This window comes from Moschus berezovskii, chromosome 21 (assembly GCF_049115385.1).
Source record: "Moschus berezovskii isolate FMDL1 chromosome 21, NW_MosBer_1.0, whole genome shotgun sequence".
Lineage (NCBI taxonomy): Eukaryota > Metazoa > Chordata > Mammalia > Artiodactyla > Moschidae > Moschus > Moschus berezovskii.
In genome coordinates, this window is record NC_142480.1 from 48,722,315 (window position 1) to 48,741,112 (window position 18,798).

General features: G+C 41.6%; 1 protein-coding gene across 1 annotated transcript in view; it reads left to right on the forward strand.

The window, feature by feature from the left end:
* The window catches only part of AP3S2 (adaptor related protein complex 3 subunit sigma 2), a 43,216-nt gene that overhangs the window by 9,683 nt on the left and 14,735 nt on the right, over positions 1–18,798 (forward strand). The window contains exon 4 of the mRNA XM_088829622.1: positions 1,324–1,395. Within this exon, the coding sequence (XP_088685748.1) occupies positions 1,324–1,395 (72 nt within the window). The remainder of the gene's footprint in view (positions 1–1,323; positions 1,396–18,798) is intronic.

Here is an 18,798-nt window from a genome sequence, read left to right on the forward strand (position 1 = left end):
TTTTAAAATGTCAATACAGTTGACCCTTGAATAACACAGGGGCCAGGGGTGCTGACCCTCCATGCTGTTAAAAATCTGCATATAACTTACAGTGGACCCTCCTGTATCACCCAGTTCCTCTGTATACACAGTTCTTCTGCGTACACATTTCCTGCATATCCATGGTTCCTCATCTTTGGATTCAACCAACTAGAGATTGTGTAGTACTATAGTGCTTGCTATTGAAAAAAATCTAAGCGTAAGTGGACCCGCACTGTTCAAAACTCTGTTGTCCAAGGGTCAGGTGTACTTCCAGCTTATAAATTACTAAAAACCCAGTCAGAATCCCAATAAGATTACTGTTGTTTTTAAGTAGTTTTTATTGTGAAATATGTATACATAACAAATATGGAAAACACGCCTATATAGTTTGAAGAATACCAATTTAAAGAAGAAACTGTCACCCAGATTAAGAAACAGTACGTTTCAAGGGCCTTAAATCTGCTATATGTCCCTTCTCAATTCTGTCCTTCTCATTTACTTTTTTCAGACTTTTAAATTGATCATTGCTTTGCTTCTCTGTATAGTTTTATCATGTGATATGTATTCCCTAAATGATACTTTGCTAGTTTGGAAAAACTTGAGTGTAAGTAGCAGTGTAAGGAAAGGATAATTTGCCACCTTTTATGTAAATTCAGGGGCTGGCAAAACTAAATCGATGGCAGGAGTTAGGATGGTGGTGGTTACCTTTGGAGAGGGGGCTTCTGGGGAGCTCTAATGCTGCATTTCAGTATCAGGATGGTGTTCACATGGTATGTTTATTCTGAACTCATTAAGCTGTACCCTTATCATTTGTATACTTTTCTGTTTAAGTCTTACATTTAAAGGTAAATTAAAATTGTTAAGCCTGTTAATTAAGTTGATTCATGGAAAAGTATTTTGAAGTTAATGTTCATTGAAATTAGCCAGACAGAGCTGTTAACACCATCATAATGAAAAATTCTTTTGCATGTGTAAGTGGCAGCTTGGGAAAAGGACATAATATAAGTATTTTGTTATTCTTTTGTATATTAATAAATTAGCATCTTATAAAAGGGGAAAGAAAGCCACATGTGTCTGCTGGTTGTGTTTCTATACTGAAAACAAGGTGGTCCTGTCCTCAGTTGCCCCCTTCAGATTGGGATAAGTAGGGTGATCAGCTGGGAGGTTTGGAGTGCATTGGGGTGTTTTGTTGGTTTTTGAGATTTATCGTAATGCAAATAGTATCTTGACTGCCCCCTTTACTTTCTCCTGTGACATTTTATGAAGATAGGAATTGTGTATGTATTTCTCCTTGTTTCCTAGGTTTTCGTGGAGACTCTGGACAAGTGTTTCGAAAACGTTTGTGAATTGGATTTGATCTTCCATATGGATAAGGTACTACTCTCCCAAGCCAGGGTTACTGGAAAGCTAAGAACTTTGACCATCTCTAGCCATCTGTACACTTTCTTTCTTTTTTTTTTTTTTAATTACTCATTAAATTTATTTAGTAAGTATACAATATTCAGATTATCCATTTCTTCTTGTGACCATTTTACTGTATATGCCTATAAATTCAAATTTTCATTCTTGGCATAAAGTTCATTTCATCTGTACACTTTCATGTTTCTTTTTTTTTTTTTCACTTTGGAGATAGTCTTAGAACTTGTTTTATTTAATAACTTAAGTTTATAGTTTTGGTAGTACTTTGCTAAGATTTGTTACCAGTTTTAACACAGGATTATTACTGGGCCTATATTATGGTTCATTTTTCACAGACAGACTTGTTGGTTTAGGGCAATGATGGCTACCAGGCCGATGGTGAGATAAATAGGTTTATGTTGATTTTGAAATGAGTTTCCTAGGTATAGTCCAGTCACAGTGAAGCTTTGAAATAAACACTGCGTGGAGTTGTTTTGGTGTTTTTTTGGCTGCTCTGCAGGGCATCTTAGTTCCCTGACCAGGGGTCAAACCCATGCTCCCTACACTGGAAGCACAGATTCTTAACCACCAAAATGCCAGGGAAGCCCTGACACAAGGGTTTTTGACTTAGTGAAATTTACATTTTTCCTGAAGAGTAATACAGTGACTGAGACATCAGTAACATATTTTGAGGTCAGGTGATTGATATTCTGTAGCCTGCCAGGCAGAATTGAAGTGGGCCAAACTACATGTCTGCAGTTACGAGTTGCTAGCATCTAACAGTGACATGGCTAACATCCTCATGTGCAAAATTATCTGTGGGAGATAGCCAGCAAGGGGATAGATAGGGACTTCTTTTATCCAGCTCAGCACATGCTGTACCCAGTGCTCTTCACTGGTGGAGGTGGGTGCATCTTAGGTTTGCTTGGCTGTGGTCTTTCTCCCACGATTATCATCTCTATGATCCATGGCCCTTGGAGGGAGATAAAGATGTTTAGGAGACTATTGCTCATTGCTGAGCCATACTCCTTTATTAGTCTGTTTTCATCATGACAAGGCAGGTTATTTTTAGATCCATCATTGCCATCTTGAGGACTTTGATATCTCATTTGAATCTTCAGTCTCAGTTCCCAGAATTTTCCTGGGGCACTTTCTGGGCCAATGCAGTGGGTGTTGGAATGGAGTAACGTTCTCTCTCTCAGCATCTGGCTTGGCTGTGTGGCTCCCTGAGCAGCCTGGTACAGGAGAATCACAGAACCCCATTCCTTTTGTATTAATAGGTACTTGACTTGGGGCTCCCTGATAGCCTCACAAGGCTTCCAGGGCTCACCAATGCTTTTGAGGTAGTCAGTCTCTTTTCGTATGAAAGGATCTTAGAAACTTCAGAGACCTCTTACCCCTCCTCTTTACAGCTAATACGAGTTGTTGTAGACCAGGGCTTCCCTGGTAGCTCAGCTGGTAAAGAATCCGCCTGTAGTGCAGGTGACCACAGTTTGATTCCTGGGTTGGGAAGATCGCCTGGAGAAGGGAACAGCTACCCACTCCAGTATTCTTGCCTGGAGAATTCCATGGACAGAGGAGCCTGGCAGGCCCCAGTCCATGGGGTTACAGAGTCGGACACGACTGAGTGACTTTCACTGTCAGTTGCTAAAGATGCTGCTATCTGGTAATTTCTGGCAAGGAGAGGCATAGCTCAACTCCATTTTCCTTCTCTACCAGTGGGGAAAAAGGTTAAGATTAAAGAGACTTGAGAATATGGAAGGAATAGAGGAATGGCTTCCATAGGCCTTATTGTTACTATTATTTTAAAGCAATTTAAAAAAAAATTGTGAAATACGAGGTGTTACCTTGGGGTTACCACCTGGTTTCAAAGAGGATTCCTTTTCAGTTGTCCCCTGTTGCTTACCAAGCCGGATCCTCATCTCAGATCATGATTTAAGGGATAGATTTTACCAGGGAAAGGAAATTCCCAAGCAATAGAAGAGGAGGCACTGGTCTTCCATCCTCCCATTGTCCCCATGGGGAGGGCCTGTGGTGTCCCCCACCTGCCCCCATACCCTCCCCCTTCCCCACAATGCCCTCTCTTTTTATCAGGCAGCTAAGGGAGCAAACTTACTAGTGAGATACACAGACTGCCTGGATACTAGATAATCTGTTTGGGTGCCAGCTTTCTGTAGAAGTTGTCTCAGAATGCCAGCTGCCTAACACCTGAAAACTAAGGGACCTATGGGATGATATACCTGGAGGAGGCAGTTGAGGGTCCTGTGGGAAGTTGAGCTTGGGTCCTTTGCATTTTAGTTTACAATTTAGGGTCAGTTTTTAAGTTACACATGTGCTCATGCACACACACACACACAGGCGCAGGCATGCACACATACACACGCACACACACACACGCCTGTTGGAATTTTGATTAGAATTGCATTGAATCTATATAACATTGAGGAGAATTTACTTTTTATAATATTGTTTTATCCATGTTATGATATATCTGTTTCTTTAGGTCTTTGAGGTTTCTCTGAACTTTTACAGTTCTTCCCATAGAGATTTTACTTATCTTTTATTAAATTTGTTCTTAGATACCTGTTTTTTTTATGTACTTATGTTTTAAATATTCATTTTTTCCTTTATTGCTGCTATCGTCATATAGAAATCACTTCATTTCTGCATGTTGATGTTCAATTCAGAATTATGTTAGACTTACTAATTCTGATATTTTATCTGTAAACATTTTGTCCATTTCTTTTCAATCCTGTACATTTCATGTCTTTTTCTTGCTCTAGTCTACTGACTAGGAACTCCAGTGTAATGTTGAATAGAAGTGGTGGTAGTGCTCATCTCATTTTGATCCTGATTTCAAAGGGAAGTCTCTTCCTGTCAGTATTTGCTGTATATATATATATAGTATTTGAAGTATAGTAAATTTGGAGGTAAATGTTCTTTATTAGGTTAAAGGGAGTGTCTTCTCTTTTTAGTGGCTAAGAATTTTTAGTTATGAAAAGTTGTTAAAATATATCAAGAGCTCTTTCTCCATCACTTGAGGGAATCACTTTTTTTCCCCCTGTATTATTCTAATATATATTTTTAATTATTTGTGAGGATACTTGCTAAAGCAGTAGAGTAATCTCAGTCCCATCTATTTTATTGCACATGACTTTTGCAGGAAATAAAAGGCCATAAAAATATTGTTCTTTCTCATATGTCTTATCTTCAGATGAGTTCTATACAATGTTTTGCTGCGGCTGCACATTTCTTTTACAGGTTGTAAAACTTATTTTTAGTTGCTCTATGACATCAGGAAATTGCTATCTATATCTCCTAAGGTTTTTGAAAAGTGATGATCCAAGGAACCCGAATCTCACTCTACTCGCCGTATAATGTCAGCAGGTATCTTCCAACAGGTGGCTTTCTTTCAGTGGGGTTTCAAGCTCACCTTTGCCCTCAATGTAGAGCAGCTGCTAATCCAGGCATATCATCTGTTGATAGAAGAAAATGGTCTTTTTATTCAGATAGGTAAAGGATCTGTCATAAGACAATAAGAAGGTCACCTTTAATGCCATCCTTCTTAATTGAAGAGTTTCTCCACCTCAAGTCAGGATTCCCCTCAGGTGGTTTTACACTGTGCATTGGGTCGTCACGGGTAGCTGCCCCATCCCCCTGTGCGGTGGTGGCTGGAGCAGGAGGCCTGTGTAAGGACCAGAAATGACTGAATTCCTGCTGTCCTGGCAGTTGTTTTTTTTTCTTCCTAATCTTGAGATTTCTTTCTCAGCTTCTAAGTTATTTTTTTCAATGTCCTGTTTTTATTACTGCAGCCCTCTTCACCTCTTCTCTCACCCTTTCTTCCTGTATTAAAGAAAGTTTAATCCATTCCGTTTCTAGAACTAAGATCTCTTCCTGTCCCTAATATGCACCATAAATCTCACTTCTTCAGCTCACCTCTGAGATGTCTTTATTTGCTCTTTCTTCTGTAACTACAGATATCCCCAAATTGCCCCAGTCTCTTACAGAATACAGCTCTCCCATGCTTCTTCAGTTCAGTTCAGTTCAGTCGCTCAGTCGTGTCTGACTCTCCGCGACCCCATTAATCACAGCACGCCAGGCCTCCCTGTCCATCACCAACTCCCGGAGTTCACTCAAACTCATGTCCACAGAGTCGGTGATGCCATCCAGCCATCTCATTCTCTGTCGTCCCCTTCTCCTCCCGCCTCCAACCTTTCCCATGCTTCTACTGCTCGTTTTAACTGTCATTTCATTTCTGTCATTTCATTTAAGGTAAACTTCTTCAATAGTCTTGCATTTCTACTTTATCTGTTCTTTTTCTGGAGCCTATAGCCTGCTTTTCACTTCTACCCAGAATTCACTGATTATTTCCTAATTCCATTTGCTAGTCATCTCCTTCTTTAATGTTTCTGCAGCATTTGATGCTGTTGATCATTCCACAGAGCACTGCCTAAATCCTTTTCCTGCCTTAGTTTCTGTCACATAGAACTCTCCTGGTTTTTCTCTTACTCTCTTCCCACCTTCTACCAGTAAATTATAAAGTCAGTCCTCTCTCGCTTTACTCTGTTCCCTCTCATTCTTCCCTCTTAGGTCCCAGTTGCTCAAAGACATTTCTTTCTCATTTCATTTTAGTGTGTTGTTTCTTCTTGCCACACCTTATCCGTAGCCAGGTTCAACATGTGTCACCTGAAAACTCTTTCTTCCCTTAGCTTCCCGTTTTTGGTGGCAGTACCAGTATGCTGTGTCATGTACATGCAAAACCTTTCCTCCTTCTTTCGTGCCCCCAACAGCCAATTAGTCACTACCACCTGTGCTTCTTTCCATAGAGTCCTTCTTATATCTTGTTCTTAGATTCACCAATTATTAACATTTGTCACATTTGCATTTGTATTAATATCTCTCTAGATATATACTTTTTGTTCCTGAACCATTTGAGAGTTAGTTGCAGACATTATAACTTTTCAACCCAAAGTACTTCAGCAGACATCTCCTAAGGACAAGGACAGCATGTTATATAATACACTGTGCATAATTCTCTAACATTCTTAATTACAGCATAATTAATTATTAACCACAACATAATTAGCTCTCAGGAAATTTAACATTAATAAATACTGTTATCCAATATATAGTTTATGTTTAATTTTCCACATTTGTCCTAGTAATGTCCTTTATATGTATGTATATTTTATGATCCTAGTTTCAGTTATGAGTCAAGCACTGTCTTTAGTTATGGTAACTCTTGATTTCTGTTGTGTCTGTCAGATTTTCTAACCTTATTTTCTCTTATTGTTGGTCCTACACACTGGAATTAGATTCATTTTCTTTTTTTTTCTTAGATGTTTTCAGTTCATTTATTTTTATTTATTCATTCATTTATTTTTTTGTGCCATGTGGGGTCTTAGTTCCCTAACGAGGGATTGAACCAGTGCTCCCTGCAGTGGAAAGCATGGAGTCATAACCACTGGACTGACAGGAAGACCCCTAGATTCATTTTCCAAGCCCTTTAAACGAGCTCCCTTGATCACAAACCTGTTTTGGTCCCCTGTTATCAAGCTTTGACACCGTGGCCGGGCATGCAAGGTTCTCCACAATTTGTCCCTGTTCTGTCTTGTCCTCACTTACATTACTTCTAGCCAGATACCTTCTGCTCTAGCCAGACTGAATCAGTCTTCATCTCTTTGTAATTCCTGCCCCAGAGCCTCTGACTGAATTGCCTTTCAACATCTTAAACAACTGAATCCAGCTTGTCTTTTAAGCTCAGCTCAAGTCCTACCACCCTAAAGATTGTCCTGGTTACTCTGGCCTGTGGTCATCTCTGTGAACAGTATGTAGTGCTATTTCTGATTTGTGTACCTTAGTTTATGTAAGTTTGTATGTTTTTCCTTCTTCATTAGACTGTTCTTTTCTTTGTGTTTGCCCTTCTCTCCCTCACTGGATCTAGTCTGGCCCCTTTCACTGTGGGAGGTGTCTCCAGGTGTGTGTCAACAAAGAGTTCTCATGCCTCTAGCCTCACAAATTTCTTCATGACTTAAAGTGTTGCAAGCTGGAATCAAGTTTGTTTTCATAACCTCTGGCATAGTCCCCACCTCTCTAGACTGTGCCATTTGGAGCTTACCTTGCCTGGGGCAGTTGGTTCCCTTCTGCTTTCAGACATCCCACCAAGTACATCCTGGCTGAAGTGGGAATTGGTGTTGATCTTGGTGAATTGAGTTTTGTTCAAAGAAAGTCGTGTGAGTAGCCTCATACCCTGTTCAGCAGCAAAGCTGGAATTCAATTGTGCTTTCACAGTTTTGGTCATCAGAGTCATGATTTAGTGGCTGTGTCAAGGGAGTGCATCTGGTTTTTATAGATTTCAGTCTGCAATGGGCTGTCTCAGGAGATTTGAAACACATGTTTTGGGGCAGGTCTGAACCCAGGAAACCTTGTAGTATAGAATTTAAAATCTCTGCTAAGTATAGGCTGCTGAAATGGGAAAATGCTGATGGCTCAAAATTGAACTGAACTGTTGAGCCTTAAGATGAAAGGATTGTAGATAGTAATAATGCATGGTGCTCCTTAAATGTCCCTTCTGAGAACAGAGGTTGTGATAAGAAAGCTCATTAACGCCCTCTATACCAGTGACGTTTGAAGGAGATATGCTGATTTCTGTCTCAAAAACTGGAGGAAGAGTAAAGGACATGCGTTTTGTGTGGTTTCAGTGAGGAAGGAGGGGCTGTTTGAGCCCAAAAGGACAAGATATTCTGTTTGAGTTTCAGTTCTTATGAAAGATGGTAGTTGGCATATCTGGCTACCTGAATGGTCCCAAGAGACTGGAGAGGAGCTGAGGCCTGCCTTTTGTCCCATTGCATCCCGGGCCCTTCTCTCCTGATGCCTGAGAGAGACTTTTGTGGCAGAATATTTTTCAGAGGCCAGTATCTCATCCCATCAGGACAGCTCAGAGATTAGCAATAACGATTTCTTAAATTTCTAACATTGTTATACTTGGTTTAAAAAAAAAAAAGGAAAGAAAAGCTCAGACTGCTCCAAACTACACTTAACATTGGCTACAGTACACACTGTCACTTTCCTTACTTGAACTTTGCACTGCCTCAGCCTGCAGTGTCATTGATTCCCACTTGAAATTGCAGAGACCCTTTTGGTTTGTTTAATCGTTCCTTATTGCCAGTTAAGGGCATTAGGATGACAGTGTACACAAAACAGCCAAATTTGACCTTTAGAGCTATCTGTTTGTATCCGGCCTTTTCAGTAAAACCAGTGTTTGACAAGATTGTAGTCAGAGCAGAGCGTATTACCGATGATGTTGCTTGGTTGTGTTGCAGATAAAACAAATTGTATATCCCTTTGATAGCTGGTGTGTAGGTGTCCTGGAAGTCTGGAACAGAGCTTTAGTTATGTTGTTCTTGCTGTTATCCTTTAGGATACACAAGAGGATTGGCCTGCTCTGAGATAAAAAACAGAATTTCTTGATCCCTAGTTGAGAACCCTTTTTCAGACTTGATGTTTGTATCAGTCTAGATAGACTTGGTCATGTGTGCTGTATGTACTGAGTTGCTTCAGTTGGGTTCAACTCTTTGTGACCCCGGGGACTGTAGCCCTCCAGGCTCCTCTGTCCATGGGCTTCTTCAGGCAAGAATACTGCAGTGAGTTACCATTTCCTTCTCCAGGAGATTTTCCCAACCAAGGAATCGAACCCATGTCTCCTGGGGTTCCTGTATTGCAGGTGGATTCTTTGCTGCTGAGCCACTGACTTCAAATTTTCAATAGCTTATAGCAGAAAGGTTCACTTCTCACTCACGCTGTGTGGCCATTGTAGTGTCTCTGCTACTGTAGTCACTCTGGGGTCCAGGCTTATGGAAATCTTCATCAACATGTACTTCCACCTGGGCACTTGATGTGTTGGCTCTTAAAGTGGCATATCCATCACACTCATATTTCATTGGCCAAAGGCAAGTCACACGGTCATGCTTAAAGCCCTGGGGAAGTACAGTCCTACCCATGTGCCCAAGATGAGGGAGAACCTGAAATAGTTTTGAATATACTAATGACTACTACAGGGTTTTTTTGTTGTTGTTGTCTTCATTTATTTTCTTAGAGGAAAAATAAATCTGACATTTGCTTCGGTATCACTTTATAGGTGAAAACTTAGAAATTTTTAGTATCAGAAAAATAGAGGAACACACTTGTAAGAAGGAAACATGATTGACTCTTAGTAAAAGGCATCTAGTGTAGCCGCTTTTCACTTTCTCTAATGAAACACTTAGTATTTGTCTCTTGTTTAGTTCTCAAATGAATTTCAGGTGACTTACAAAATTAAAATTCCCTAATAGAATAAATTGCTTCCATAGCTGCAAATACTATAAGATATGTAAAAATTTACTGAATTTGTTGATTTCTGTTTCCAAAACCAGAATTTCAGGAGACCAAATGGTAGGAACAAAGGTTAAAGGTATGCAGGGGATAAGGAGGCATGGGAACATAGTGGGTGAAGGCCACTGGGACTGGGAACTTTGCATCAGCTCTGGCTAGTCAGAGGGTCTGCCAGCAGAGGCATTAGTGGCGTTTTGGTGCAGTGCAATTTCTCATTGAATTGCTGATATCCTTGACCCCCTCTGCTGAATGCCACTGGGGACTCTGCCTGATATATTTCCAGATGCCCTCTGGGATGGGAACAATGCTGTCCTAGATAAAGAGCAGTGAATTAGAGTATGGAATTTATGTATGGAGTTAGTCAGAGAGAAGTTTGAAGAAGTAATTGATGATCAGATTGTGGAGGGCCTTGACCCTTGCATTTCTGAGTCCAGTGTACACTCCCCACTGCCCTTCTCATCAAGCACTTTTGATATTTCCTTATTCTTAAAGTATTCTTTGTTTCGTTTCCATGGTACTCATTCCCCTGATGTTTTTCTACTTTTCTGGCTGTTTCATCAGCACTTTGAGCTTCTTACCTCTTAAATGACCTCTTTTTTCCTTTAGACATTCACTTCTTAGGACATCTTACACAGTCCCATGATTTCAGTTACCTTTCTGCTGGTGGTTCCTAAAGTACCGTCTGAACTCACTTCACTCTCGGTTATGTCCAAAGCAGAATCTGTAGCCCCTTCCATTTCCAGACTGACAGTTCTGGAAAGGTTTTTAGGGGAACCTTTGTTGGCATTCCCCTTCCTGCCCATAGACTGAAATAGATGTGTGCATGTGTGTGTGCTCAGTCGCTTCAATCTTGTCTGACTCTGTGACCCTGTGGACCATAGCCCACAAGGCTCCTTTGTCTATGGTATTTTCCAAGCAAAAATATTGGAGTGGGTTTGCCATGCTCTCCCCCAGGGGATTTCCCAACCCAGGGATCAAGCCTTGTCTCTTACGTCTCCTGCATTGGCAGACGGGTTCTTTATACCAGCACTGCCATTTCCCCAGCACCCTCAGCTGCTTTTGCCGTGACATTTAACACAGTGTATTGTTTTTGCTTACTTGCCTGGTTGAGAGCACACACCCTATGTGTGCTGGTACCTGATTCCTGGCTCTGCCACTTAAGAACTGTATAGCTTGTGCCTTTGGAACTTATATGTAGGCAGGAACTCATGATAGCACCTAGCTTTTATGGTGGATAGCAGCTTGCTTATATGGAGCATTAAATATATAGCAAGTGCTTAGAACAAGGCCCATACATAGTAAGTATTTCATTCTTTTGTTTGTTGCCCATCCCCACTTCAAGATTTTATTAAGGTAAAGACCAGACTGTCTTGTTCACCCCTGTATTTTCAGATAATAGCACAATACTTGACACGTACTGCTTATATATTGTTGACTTCATTTGTCCATCTGCTAATAGGGAAATAGTTACTCAAACTTTTGTTTTCTCATGAACCTTTTATCTACTAGAGAGAGAGACAATAAATGTTAGGTGGTGATAAGTTCAGGGGAGAAAATAAGCATGCTAAGGCGTGGGTTGGTAAGGCTTGATGCTTTATACAGGGAGCTTAGGGAAGGCATCACTGATACAATGGCATTTGAGCAAAAACCAGAAGGAAGGAAGAGAAGTCAGAGATAAGCTCTTCCCTGGAGAATTCCAGGTCAGTGGGTCCAGTCCAGAGACCTTCTACCTAAGTGGAAGTGAGAAAGGGGGAAAGTAACAGATGAGGGAGGCTGGGGAAAGAGGGGCAGGTAGGTCATTGTAGATCATCATTACGGAAGAGATTGATATGAGTCCCTGCCTCTAGAGAGGGCAGCTGGGTAAGTGTGGGGACTCACTTTTCCAAAATGTTGGGCCATGTGCATTTATTGCCAGTTTATCACCCTGGGGCTTTAGGCCCAGTGCACTGAAGAGACCAGTCCTCTCTCGATTCAGGCTTTATTGCCTAGGACAGCAAACAGTTTAGATTGCTCTCTGCTGCTCTGAGACAAAGTCTGAGCTTGAAGCCAGATAAGTTGATAGGTTGTCTACAGATGACCCCTTTCCCCTAGCCTCGGAGCTGTGATTAACTCCAGAGGATGAGTGGGAAGGGCCAGTGGGTGTGCACAGCAGCGGTCATGGCCCAGAGTACACCTCAGGACACAGTTATGAGTCTGAAAGAGCGCTCCCGATTGGGGAAAACAATACACTACATCTTGGTCCTTGATAAATCTTTGTGGCCTTATCTGCATATGACCTCAAAAATTAAAGTCCACATTCTGTAGAGAATATGTTGCTCTCTCTATTTCTGAAGTTAGCCAAGTCTGTACCACGAGACATTTTAAGTAGCTTAGGGGCAGAGAGAAGCCCAGGCCTGTCCACCTGAGGTTTTAACTCCAGACAGTCCTGAAGGGAGGTCACCCTGTCATACCCTGGAGCCGAGCACTTGCTGTTTTTTTCCCAGTCGCTACACAGGTACATCCTTTTAGGTTTTCGGGATCCATATATCTGAATTTACCCTAGAAGAATCATGTTCATGTTGATTAGAGAAACCTCAGGAAAGGAGTGGACAGTTCCTTGCTGACTGTGCCCGATCCCTTGGGCTTTAAAACTGCTGCTGCTTATTCTACTTACAGAGTGAGAGAAATGGGCACGTTCTGCACAGGTCTGTCACTGGCACCGTGCTGGCTTTCTCCTCATACCTTCACCCTTGAGCACTCGTCTGCTTTGATGCAGATAGGGAACAGATCCACCTCTCATTCTTACCCAGGCTAAAGGCCTGTGTTTCCATGGGTGTTCAGCACCTTTCCATCTTTATGAGCTGGCACCACTTCCAGCTTCATGTATGCCCACAAGTCCACTCGCTTTCTCCTCCCTGCCTCACTTCCTTTCCTGCCCCCTCCACCGACTTACCCACTGAGCCATTGTCTTCCCTTCCTAACTTTCCTCATTCTCCCAGTGTATCAATTCCATCTTTCTTCGAGGTATGAAATCTCAGGGATGCGTGCTTTGCTTTCTGTTTCCAAGTGGTGACAAAATGATACTGGTTCTTCCTTCAGGTCTGCTTCAGTCCCACCTCTGCCTTTCCTTTCCCTTTCCTTTTCCTTGCCAGATAACTAACAGATCAGCTCTAGGTAACTACAGCAGCTAAACCAGTCTTTCTCCCAACTGTTTTCACTCAGTCTAATCTTTCATAGAAACAGTTTCCCCATTTTCCCTTCAGTCTACATTCTTCCCTCTGGCCTCAAAGGATCTCTGACTTGTGGATTCTCACATCCCTCGGGCTCCCTCTGCTTTAGAACATAGACCCCTCAGGCACATCTTCCTGTTTTCCATATGTACTGTGATTCACTCCCACCTTTCTGCCTTTGCCTATGCCTTGTCGCCACCCTGAAATACCCTCATCATCCCCCCCAACAAGCTTTTGAGATTTCAGAACCCAGCTCAAGTTTTACATTTGATGAAGTCTTCTTTGAACTCCACTCTTGTAGGTCTCCAGCCTATTTTTCTTCTTACTCGTGCTTTAAAGTTTGTATCCCTAATTCTTTCAGTAGGTTTTAAAGTCTTGGAATAATGTCAGTATGTGATTCTTTGTTGGTCATCTGAACAGGACAGGGCACTCAAATACAATGGATGGGTTGATTATTACGGTTGATTGATTGTCCAAATTTGGTGTGGTTTTTAATTTTCAAAGCACTTTTCAGATATAATGTCTGATTCACACAGCTAAAGGCTTATTTTTAAAAATTGGATTCTAATTAGACCTCCACTTTCAAGGTTATGACCTGTGTGTGCCCACTGGTTTCAGGGCATATATCAGTGTATCACTTAGCTTTGCCTTTGCTCCCTTGGGAGGTAACATGTGGTGGACTCAGGAGGAGCCCTGTGTTCCTGGAGTGGGATTCTGCCTGAAATGGCTTCATGGCTTCTGGCTCTGACAGATTCTGTGTGACTTAGGCAACCTCTTGAAACCTCTTTGTATCTCAGGTTTTTTGGTTGTAAAACAGGGGTGACACCATCTTTACTTGACTCTTAGACTCCCTTTTTTGGGTAATATTTAAAGTTTTAGCATATCAAATCCAGATTTGCCTTACAGGCAATGGCATTTCATAGTTTACTAGCATTTCAATATTTTCCTTTTTAGTGATACATAAAATAATGGTATGATTTATAATCAAAGACTCTTTGCTTTGATTAAATATATTAATATTCACCATTCATGGTTATTTTGAGGACTGAAGTTGGTGAGTAATTGCTTAGCTTAATAAATGATGACTTCTGTCTTTATTTTTACATTTTTCCTACTGTTCTCTCTGCTTTCAGAGTTACCCCCTTAAATCCATCCTTTACACACCTGCCTAATGACGTATTACAGGTGTATTTTTGACTCACTGCCTCCCTTGTTTGAATTATTCAATGGCTGTCTATCCCCCCACAGCAGTGATTCTTAACGGGAAGAAGTATGTGCTGCATTCCTTCTCCCAACTTCCTCAGAACCGTTATGAATACTGACTGACCCTGGGTGCTAGAGAGAAGTGTGTTCTACAGGTGAATGTCTGTGAATGTAGGAAGAGAGTGGGGACCCCTGCCACAGGGATTGAGCTGAAGCCCTGTAACAGCGTCCACAGAGACCACGAAGACTTTCTTCAGCCCGCCTCTCGAGCCTCACCGCCTGCCACTGCCTCCTTGAGCTCCGTGTTCCAGCAGCACTGACTAGTTATATAACTTGCCTTTAGGGATGTTATAGCTTTGTAAATTTTTGACTCAGCATGTAAAGGGCTAGAGAAGATGGGCAAGGTCAAGGGCCGTTCCAGGAGCAGTGCTTTAGAAGCAGTAGGCGCTGTGGGGATAGGGATCATCTCCCCAGAGACAGGTTTGTGGACCCAGGTATGGCATCTGGAACTTTTTCTTCAAGGTCAAATAAATTGTGCTTCCCTTTCCTGACTGCCTGCCATTTGTTCAGATTAGAGAGAGTGATAGTACTCCAGGGGAGAAAGCAGGGACTTATTCTTGCAGCTCCAGAGGGCACAGGTGAGGTCAGGGAATGGCAATGGTTCCACGCACATTGTGGCTCAGTGTAGTTAAGAACTTTCTAGCAGTTATCGCTGTTCCACAGCAGATGGGACAGTTTAGGAACAGCAGTGAACTCTTTTCACCACAGTGAAGGCTCTGTTCTGTCTCAAGACCCAAAGAATAAATTCCTGCGTTGGGAAGGAGACTGGAAAAGATGACTTAAATTATCATCAGTACCGATATCCATCAAGTCTTTATTTAAGTGTGAGGCTAAGTATTTTAAATACAGAGTCTCATTTATTTCCTTCATCATTTTATTTTATCTTTAGAGTAAGTATGTCAAGAAGTCTAGTTCTCCACATTTGCAGTTGAAGAAACTGAGTTTTAGAGCTGAGATGACTCAGTAAGTGGCAGAAGCAGAATTCAGACCCTGGACTCTGGTTTCAGAGCCTGTGGTCTCACAGCTGTGCTACCCGTAGTGTCCTCTCCTGATTTAGCATCCTCAACATGGTAAGGAATGTATTAAGCTCGTGTTTTACTTTGTTTTGTTTTTTATTATTTTTATTTGGTTTCACTGCATCTTAGTTAGAGCAAAGGCCCTGTGCATTGCACACGTGGAGTCTTACCCACTGGACCAGGAAGTGAGGAGAACAGGCCTGGACCATCTTTTTACCCAGTGTTGTACTTAGAGCATTTGGGACCAATGTTACCAACAGGAAGGAAATGGCAGAGGGTGAAACAGTAGACGATAAAGAAAAGGTCCTGCTACATTTTTTAAAATTACTTGAGAGAGAACTCTGAGTCATAATAGGAAGTTTTTTAAAGGAAGGAATAATATGCAATGAGTATAATTTGCTAGTCAACGATATATACATAAGGGCACAAAACATAAAACCTGCACATGAGGGACTTCCCTGATGGGCTGATGTTTTAGACTCCGTGTTTCCACCACAGGGGCCATGGGTTCCATCCCTGGTCGGGGAACTAGTATTGCACATGCTGCACAGCCTGGGCAAGGGGAAAAAAAGCAGAAAGTGAGTAATCCTTTTTTAAAGAAGAAGAATTACTAGCAGAGCACACAGAATAGTTAATGAGTTACTGGGTAACTTTCTATTCCCTCTGCCTGGATAGCTTCTCTTTCATTTACCAGTAAAGGCCCTCCCTCATCCAGACTTCCATAGCATTTTATACTTGGGTCATAGTATTTATCACAGTCTTTCCTTTTATTATAGTTAATTTTATACATGCTTTATCTCCCCTACTTGACTATAAGCCCTTTGAAGACAGGGTCCAAATCTTATCTTCATTTCTTCCTTCTGGCTCTTAATATTCTATGATGTTAAGCATATTTAAAAATAGACATTGTTACAGATCACATTCTTTTGGTGAAAACCAGGGATTACTTGAGTCTAATACATTATCTTGTGTGTGTGTGTATACAGTGGACTCACATACAAATATTTAGTTTATACACATTCATCTTTAAACCATTTGGCAAAAAGAAAGAGAATAAAAATTGTAAATACAGAATGATTCTGCCCACAATTTTCGTCCCTTAGTCTATGTCTGGAGTGAGTGTGATATGGAAGATTTGAATCTTTGCCTCTGCCCTCATGTGCCTGTCATGCGCCTCCCATGAGCAACTTATGGTCTTTGGAGTGATTTTAATGCTTAAAGATACAGTGCAGATTTTCAATCTGTGTAGTCCTTTAAGGAACCAACCACTTCATCTAGTACTTAACTGGAGAAAAAGAAAAGAAAAAGTAATCAGGAGGAAAGACTACCTGGTTTGGACCTTAGGTGATTTTAAGGACTTTTGGCCATGTATGGTTTCCATCTTACTTAGAACGTCAACCTTATATAAGATGAGACTCCACTATTTTCTCGTTTTTATTTTCATTGAAAATATGTGTGATCATGTGAGTAAAAGAGAATGAAAGACAGGAAGTCAGGGGCTAAGTATCGAGTCTTAGGGAATTTCATGACAAGGCATCTGAAGAAAACTGTGGAAAAAGTCCAAAGGCCAAGGAAGTTCATAAGGGGCTCAGGAGACACTAATAGCAAGGAAAAGAGAAAAACAGGACTTTATTAAACAGGTTGCTCTGTTGGCTTGCTTTCTTTACTTTAGCAGAGGGTGCCACACTTCTGCAAGGTGTTATTATGCCCTCTTCCCCTTTTTCATTTCTCTTTAAAGTGGATAATATGGGAACTAGAGCCTGGCTCTGGGCAAAATGACTCAGATGATTTTCCCTTCCCCTGTCAGTGAGGGTCCTCCTACCCATTGACCTGTTAAGAGCACCACACCCGCTAACACAGACAAGGAGATGATGCATGCATACCCCATCTTACCTAGAATCTCTTCCTTCCTTACTCTCTGGAGGTGTTTCCTAGGAATTGATGAAACCAACCAGGCTTTGTGACTTGGGGTAGAAAAAATTATCAGCACTTAGCTTTTATATAGTAGACTAGATGTTTTATTAGTGATTAACAGTTCTCTTTCAGAACTTGAGTATAGCAGCTTTGGCATCCTCCTGTTCCATTGCAGGCTCTGTGACCATGCTTTCTTGTTTGATTAGTGTCTTATTGTCTTCTCTGTGGTGATCATTGTTTTAAAAAAGATATGAGAGTATGAACAGCCAGTGGGGATGTGAGCCCTTGTCTTTTGTGCACAGCAGGCTTCTGTCCTCCAGTGTGAAATACCTGAAGAGGATTAATCTAGTTGAGAGGTTTCTGTGGATATGAGTGAACTTGCAGTGTGGTATGTGTTAACGTGCCACTAGTGTCCTGGAAGATCTTACCTCCCGCCTCTACCTGTGGAGTTCCTCCAGAAGGGTTCCTGCCGTCCCCATGTGGAACTGCACTTTACTGTAGGAACAATGTCATTCATGGTGCTTCGTTGTCACTGCATGGCTGCTCTGTGGTACCACGTCCTGAGTCAGCCTTTGTGTCCTACTGGCATGAGAGCCTTGTTTATTGTATCTGTAGAAAAATACATCATTAAGTTTAATACTTAAATGCTTGGAATATGGCCCACAATCTCTGGAGACAGTATTTTTACTGGAGGAAAAAGAGTAATATTTGTTACCAGGCTCCAGATCACTTTGCTTTTGGTGATTTCTGGAGGACCAAGGGAAGGAAAAGTACCCACTGAACTGAGAAGGTATCTTGAGACTGAAAGATAAGGCAGGTGGCTCTATATAATCAGTGGATCAGTTTATTGTTATAGGGTAACTTACTCACAGGGTGGGGTTGGGCAGACAGTGCTCCGGAAGCTTTTGTAGCTGCAGTCCTCATAGCTGAGGGGCCATTGAGACAATTTCATAGCTTACCTAGTGCAGGAGGGGGTGTATGCTTGGAAACGGTCATGCGTTCCTAAATCAAGACTTACGAATGAGTTACTAGTCTCATGGGTGCTAAGTATAAGTGAGCTAAGGTCTTCATCATTGTTTGGGGACTGACAACATAGAGGCCACCTGGTTCTAATGATTATTAAACACTATTATATACAAATCCCCAACAACAGAGAAGTGATTAACACATAGTACAGTCCTGGGAAGGGTCAGCAGAAGGACAGGAGGAACTGTGTGGGCCCAAGGTGGCATCAGTTATGCTAATGGCCATAGACAGTGGTGGCTTCTGTTCACCTAGGATTGGATTCAGAACGTTTTTGACTTCAGTGAGAAACATAACCATGGATGAACTTTTGAAGATCCTAGAATCCTCTGTTCTTGGATAGGGTTGTTGAAAGTAACTTGCCTCCATTCCCTGCAGTTCCAGAGCTGTGTCCCCAAGGAGCACATCTCTCCTTGAAGTGACGCTTTTATTTTCCCTCTTAGATTGCATCAATCCTGACATGAAACAAACAAGCTCATTTTAACCCATTTTTAGTTGTAGAGGTTATGTCCTATGTCCAGGCAGGAGAGGGTGCTTTTCAGTTCCAGAGTGGGAAGCCAGGCCAACTCAAAAGGCCTGTGTCT